At 40.3% G+C, this 7,030-nt stretch overlaps 1 protein-coding gene across 1 annotated transcript; it reads right to left on the bottom strand.

Moving 5' to 3' along the window:
- Nucleotides 1-208: 208 nt before the first annotated feature.
- On the bottom strand, nucleotides 209-6,945 carry LOC123966075 (xaa-Pro dipeptidase-like; the record flags this gene model as incomplete). Its single annotated transcript, XM_046042309.1, is given in 6 exon segments — nucleotides 209-393; nucleotides 1,786-1,934; nucleotides 2,026-2,103; nucleotides 5,433-5,501; nucleotides 6,040-6,086; nucleotides 6,870-6,945. Coding segments are annotated over 6 exon segments (604 nt in total), but the record flags the coding sequence as incomplete, so codon positions are not given.
- Nucleotides 6,946-7,030: the final 85 nt, after the last annotated feature.

Below are 7,030 nucleotides of genomic sequence, written 5' to 3'. Positions count from 1 at the left end.
CCTTCCTCTCTCTACTGCACTCATCCTGAACTTTGATTCTCTTTTTGCTCAGCTCTCACTTCTGCACTTCTCTCTATTATTGATGACACATGAATATTGGAGGAACAGGGTTGTGTTTTCTTCTTCTTCCTCTGTCTTTGAACTTTGACCGATACAACACTACCAACTGGTTGGTTGTGATGTGGGCAAATTTAAGTTCTGTTCTCACTTCAGGGTATCCTCCCACATCGTGAACGTCGATGCCCAGCAGGTGTCCCAGGCCGTGGGGCATGAAGACGGAGCCCAGGTGGACCTTCAGCATGTCCTCCACGCTGCCATTCAGGATGCCAATCTTCACCAACTCCTCCAAGTGAACCCGGTCAGCCAGGCGGTGCATGTCAGTCCACTTTACACCTTCAACACAAACAGCATGGTTTATAAAGAACAAAAGATTTTTTGTCTTGAACTTTACATTGAAGTTTGTGTTTCTATAATTTATTTACAAGCTAGGGCATAGAATAGGCGCAGACACTTCCCTACCAATATCCAGCAACTCATGAATTTTCCCTAAATATAACCGCTGTTGTCCGTCGGTATCTAGTCAATTTATTTACACAATGGTTAACAACTCCAGTCCAATGCATTTATACATTTTGAAAGATGCCCCCCCCAAAATGTGTCACAGTGGTTTGGTCCGCTGCCTACCTTTTAGGCCCTCAGTGACTTTATTTCTAAAAAGCAACTAGCAACAAATCTAGTGAGTTATTCAGACCATAAGGTGGGGAAGTGAGAAGTATACAAAAGTCTGTTATATTAGTCAAATTTTGTCCCCTTCATGCTGCTCAGAGTAATCTCAGTAAAGCCCCTTTTACACTGCACAGTACCAGCTCGACTCACCTCGCCTTTGTTTGGTTTTCCATTGTGGAAAAGTTGTACCTGTACCTGCTTCCAGGTACTTTTTTTCGTATCACCTCCATTGAGGTTCCAAGCGAGCTGAGGCGATACTAAAATGTGACGTGAAAACACAGCAGACTGCTGATTGGTCAGAGAGAATCGTCACTATTCACTGTGTCATCATTGCGCGCGCCAGACAGAGGCCAGCAGTAATTTCATCACTAAATCCACTTCTGAGAAGTTTTGAGGTGAGAAATCAACTGTGTACATTTCGAATATTGACAGCCTGCGGCAACCCGTGGGAGGAGCTGTCGAGGTCGGCCAGCCGCCCGCTCACAGAGCCCTCTGCTCCCACCGTCACACAGACCGCTGCAGCAACAACGGCAGCGGAAAAAACAGCTGTAAGGTTTTCATACCGCTTATTTGTCTGTTGAAACGTTTTAACTTAAATCAAGAGAAAGCTGTGTGGATCGCTGGTGTGTGTGTCGCATTGAACATTACGTCACGCAGTTGTGTCTGCCGTCGCTATGACGACCAGCTACATTGAGGGGTGCTATCTCTGGGTACTATCTGCAATAGAAAACAGAGGACGGCCAAACCGAGTCGAGTCAAGAAAACAAAAGCGCCATATGCGGTTCTCCCTCTCCTCTCGCACAGTGCACATGCAGGCAGGAGTGAGAGTAAATGATGAGTAAATGATGAGAGTAATATGGTTACAGTTTGTCTCGAAATCTTGTGACAACACATCATGAGAACAAGGTGGGGTGGTAGATAGGCAGCGTAGTTTGTAGTGATGAGATTGTTTTGTTCGTCTGTCCTTCCCCCCAACAACAATAGAAGAAGATAAAATATTTAAGTACTTTTTGTCGGTCAGTAAAGGGTACTCAATAGTTAAACTCAAAAGACAATAACCTGGTTTGATGGCAGCCATGACAGTTCTGGAGGATTTGAGGACAGCTTCATAGATGGCCCTCTGATCTGGAGTGAACTTGCCGTTGGCTGGGAAGGAGCAGGTGATGTCAGAGGAGTAGCAGTAGTACTCTCCACCCATGTCGAACAGACTGCATGGGACAAAACGTCCAAACTGATACAGTCAAATTTATTTCCAAAGTGTTTTGATCAAATAGTTAAAAACTGCTGAAAGCTACTTACCACATGTCTCCCTCTGTTATTGTCTTGTCATTCGGAGCCCCAGCGTGACCATAGTGGAGAATGGAGGAGTTATTGCCCCTGTTAAACAATAACACAATATGTGAATTGAAAAACGAGATTGTATTGAACTGAAAAAAGAGATTGTTACATACATATATAGTTTGTCCATCTTAATATATGGAGTGAACCTTGAATATACTGAATGAAAGTCGGAATAGGAATATACTGAATGAAAGTCGGAATATACTGAATGAAAGTCGGAATATACTGAATGAAAGTCGGAATATACTGGAATGAAAGTCGGAATAAATGAATGAAAGTCTGAATATATGGAATGAAAGTCTGAATATACTGAATGAAAGTCTGAATATATTGAATGAAAGTCTGAATATATTGAATGAAAGTCTGAATATACTGAATGAAAGTCTGAATATATGAAGTGAAGTCTGAATATATTGAATGAAAGTCTGAATATACTGAATGAAAGTCTGAATAAATGGAATGAAAGTCTGAATATACTGAATGAAAGACTGAATAAATGGAATGAAAGTCTGAATATACTGAATGAAAGTCTGAATAAATGGAATGAAAGTCTGAATATACTGAATGAAAGTCTGAATATACTGAATGAAAGTCTGAATATATGAAGTGAAGTCTGAATATATTGAATGAAAGTCTGAATATATGAAGTGAAGTCTGAATATATGGAATGAAATCCGACGTCATTAACACATTGGCGCCAACTTGTGTTTTTGGTGTATAGTGTGACACTGTGAGCGAATCAGCAAGAAAGTGTACAGTGTCAGCAATTCTGAGCAATTAAGAGATTATAATACAATGGCGAATGCATGTACGACACAGAATACTGGAAACCATATCCAGTACTGTTCTCCCGATTATGAAATTTATTCTCTTTCATCGTAGAAGACCAAATGCAGGACAGCTGCCAGGCCAGGCAGTTCCAGTTTATCAGGCAAACAGAAATACGGCCTTAACCTCACAGGTTCCCCAAACAACAGTACCCATGTACAATCTTCGTCTGTCCACCCAAAAGGGCTCAGGACACAGGCAGTAACAATAGAATTGAATGCATTTGACTTGTTTAAAAAGTAAGATCCTGTGTTTAACCAGAAATAGCTGTTATATTGCTTTCTTCAAAGCCACTAAACTCCACTGTCAAAAACAGTCATTTTAATGTTACTGCTGCCAGGTTATTGTGTGATTTAAGCTTTTAAAGCTTTTAGTGTGACTTTGGTGTTCAAAAGAATAGTTCGGATCTGAACTAACTTAAGCTGTTCAGTGTGTGTTGAAGGCTTGTTCCTGTTTGCCTGAAAAACAGGAACTGTCCTGGGAAGTTTCCTGCATTCAGTCTTCCACGATGAAAGATTATTAATTACTTCATCAGACGAATGGTAGTGGATATGATTCCCAGTATTTTGGCTCTTACATGTATTTGCCAGTGTGTTTGTAATCTCTTCATTGCTCCAAATAGCTGACACTAGATTTCTTGCTGATTCGCTCATAGTGTCACACTTGTTATAGCCTTACGGATTAATCACATCGAAAACACAAGATGGCGTCAGTGCCTTAATGATGTCAGATTTCATTCAATATATTCAGACTTTCGTTCCATATATGTGTGATGGAACTGCACATTCTTGAGTGGCCTTTTATTGTGGCCAGCCTAAGGGAATGGCAATACCCATGCTGTCTGATCAGCATCTTGATATGCCACATCTGTGAGGTGGATGGATTAGCAAAGGAGAAGTGCTCACTGACACAGATTTTGATAGATTTGTGAACAATATTTGAGAGAAATCGGCCTTTTGTGTACATAGAGAAAGTCTTAGATCTTTGAGTTCAGCTCAGGATGAATGGGGGCAAAAACAAAAGTGTTGCATTTATAATAGAAGAGATGGGGACTCGAGTTAGAGACTCGGACTCGAGGTGCGGGACTCGTGAACAATGTTTATTTTTAGGAAACGTCTGATGAGCTTGCTGTTATTTCCCTCCCTGCGTTACCTATAACCTGCCTATGTACCACATAGTATCAGCTGCGCACGGACACATGTGAGAGAGGACAACAAACACCGGTAGCTGCTGTACCATTCATCATAAACCTTGACTTTAAAACTTCATACAACAAGCAACATAGGTTAGTAACAACAACGCAAAATAGGTTAGTAACCTGAGGTTAGTAAACATGTTAAGCTCAGCATTGGCCATCTAACATTAGCTTGCTTCTTGCTTTAGCTATGACCTACTGGAGGTTAGGTCCGACTGTCGTTTGTTATATAAAGATGAATAAGCGTTTGTTTACGTGCCAAACTTGTGGTGGTCGATTAACGTAATCATTTACGTCCCACTGGCTGCCATCACGTTAATTGTTACCGTTGGCTGCAAATATGTTACATATTTATTGTTGATCATGTAACGTTACAGTTTTATTTAGTTAACACTGGTTTGAGAGTCTGCAGGGTGTGTTGACTTACAGTATTTAATAAGCTGTCATTAATTGCATTGCACATTACATGGTTGTGCTCACACACACACACGCACGCACACACACACAACTACTAGGTGGTATTTGCATTGAATATAACTTATATAAAGTAAAATATTTGAATGAAATAATGTATTTCAATATCGTCAAAGGGGTTCCGATGTTTCAAAATTTTACCTTTTTCAAGCTCTTAATTTGAACACGAATATAGCTTTCATCCACTGACCACTAAACCCCAGGAAGAATTCATTACACATGGCCTTTAATACAAAAGGTCAGTGCATGATTAGCACAATGTTGTCTTGAAATTCCTCATCCATAATGATCACAGTTACCCCGCAACAAAGAGGAATTTGATGGTGGTTTGGCCAATAAGCCAATCGGGATGCTGAAAGGCTACAGACCTCAACTTCCGCTGTGCCACAGAGACTTACAGGATGTTCTGCATTATACTGTAAAGTGTTTATATTTAGTTAGTAATGCTCTGTCCTACATGTGAAGATGGCATTTGATGGTGTTTGGTCTAAATATATGAACTAATGGCAACTTTAACCTCAACACAATCTTTTATTTCATTAATAACAACATCCTTATTTTACCTGGTGTGTAATTAATCAATTAAGGAAGTAATTATGGTAAGTATCTGAGTAAGACTGTAATTATGCTTGTCTAGATTCAAGCGAACGTGCACGGATGTCACGCGTACACGTTCGCATGCCATTTTTTTAATGCTTTGTTATATCAGCTTGTTAGACGCACAGTCCGCCCAACACATAGTTGAGATTTGAAAGTTGTGCGCATCAGCTCTTCTGCAACCTACCACGTTTACATGCATCTTTGGAGAAGCCTAATTTCAGCTTCAGTCGGAAATGAAATGGGTGAACATTCATTGACAAAGCCTTACGTTCCACAGATACAGGTGTAGGAGGTGTGGCGCATGCCCCCTTTATTGTAGCAGTAGTGCTGGAACAGGCTGCAAAGGAAAAAAACACCCAGTAAGAAAAAGGAATGTAAACGATTTCAACACAGCAAAGATCACAGAAAACTCTAATTAGCTGAAGGACTCTCGCTGCTCTCTTCCTGACTCCATGCCTTTTAAGAATTCATTCAGGACTTATTCTTTAATCATCACACGGTCAAGCATGGAAAATAAGCAAATTATTTAAAAAAAAACACACACAGAAAAAAGCAGCCAAATATGGCTGACATTTGCTTTTTGTGGTGAATCAGAAACTCACACTCGTTTGACTTTGACACAATTTCCAACGTGATGAAAACTAAGTTCTGAATCTAAATTGATCTAGGCTGAAAGGGCCATGTCCACCTGACAGGTTTACCAGTGTCATTACATCGGCTATAAAGTAATATAACAAATATCATGTAGATATAAACGAGATGTCTTTATATGTCAGTCAGCTGTTTTACGTGTACTATGTCTTTTCACCAAACACGGACCTATACATCTCAGGCATGAAAAACAAGACAGTCCATTGACAAAATGCTCCACGTACCTCTCCATTTCATATTCCTTCTGTCCAGGCTTCACATGCTTCATGACCTACGTAGAAAAAGTGTGATTACCGTAAAACGTCAATAAATGGCCGAGTCCCAAATAGCCGCCTACCTCCTTTACTGGCCTGGTGTGGGAACATATTTTGACAAATAAACGCAGGTCTCCATTAAACGCCTATTTCAGTTTTGTGCAAAAGGAATTAAAGGCCTATCCCATATGGACGCCTGTCCCAAATATAGGCAGGGTCAATTCACTGATTAATCAAAGTTTTACAGTATATGTGAATAGCAAACTTAAAACCTACTGGATAAAACCGTTACAGACTCTTGTGAAATGGATGTCAATGTCAACCACATGCACAAAGCAGTAAACTCTCATGGTAGTTTCATGTAGTTTCATTGGGACACAAAGGTAAAAATCTACCTAAACTAAGCCTAACAGGAGGAAAACAATATTGACCGCTCATGGTAAGTGATTTCAGAGGACAGATAACACTGAGAGGTTAACTGCTCCTCAACCCCTGAAGAGGTTATTCATGGTGATAAAGCGATATCCGGTGCTGAAGTAAAGATATTGCTTTAATGTTACAGCTTATTGGTCAAAGGCTATCTCTGTTAACAACTGGCCTTCGAGCTACGAGGTGAAGTTAAAATCGAAAGCATTTAAACAGTTTACAGCCTTTGAGGATCCTGACATCTTGAATCCTTTGGACGAGTTTTAAAGTCAATATGCAGCTTGGTACTTCGATACATTGGGTGTTTAATGCTTGTTTGTGCTTAATATTTGAGAAACCTTGCAGATGATGTGTCTAGAAGAGAAAGATCTTACCATTTTATGGGCTTCACTGGAAATCCGGTTGGTGTAGCGCAGGACCTCCAGCTCCATATCAGTCTTAATCAGACGGCTGCAGACACAGACAGACCAGCGCTCTCATTCTGATCATTGCCATATCAGCACAGTATGATTAATATGCAGCCAAACAGGATTCA

This window comes from Micropterus dolomieu, unplaced genomic scaffold (assembly GCF_021292245.1).
Source record: "Micropterus dolomieu isolate WLL.071019.BEF.003 ecotype Adirondacks unplaced genomic scaffold, ASM2129224v1 contig_12508, whole genome shotgun sequence".
Lineage (NCBI taxonomy): Eukaryota > Metazoa > Chordata > Actinopteri > Centrarchiformes > Centrarchidae > Micropterus > Micropterus dolomieu.
This window is presented reverse-complemented; position numbering and strand designations above follow the sequence as displayed.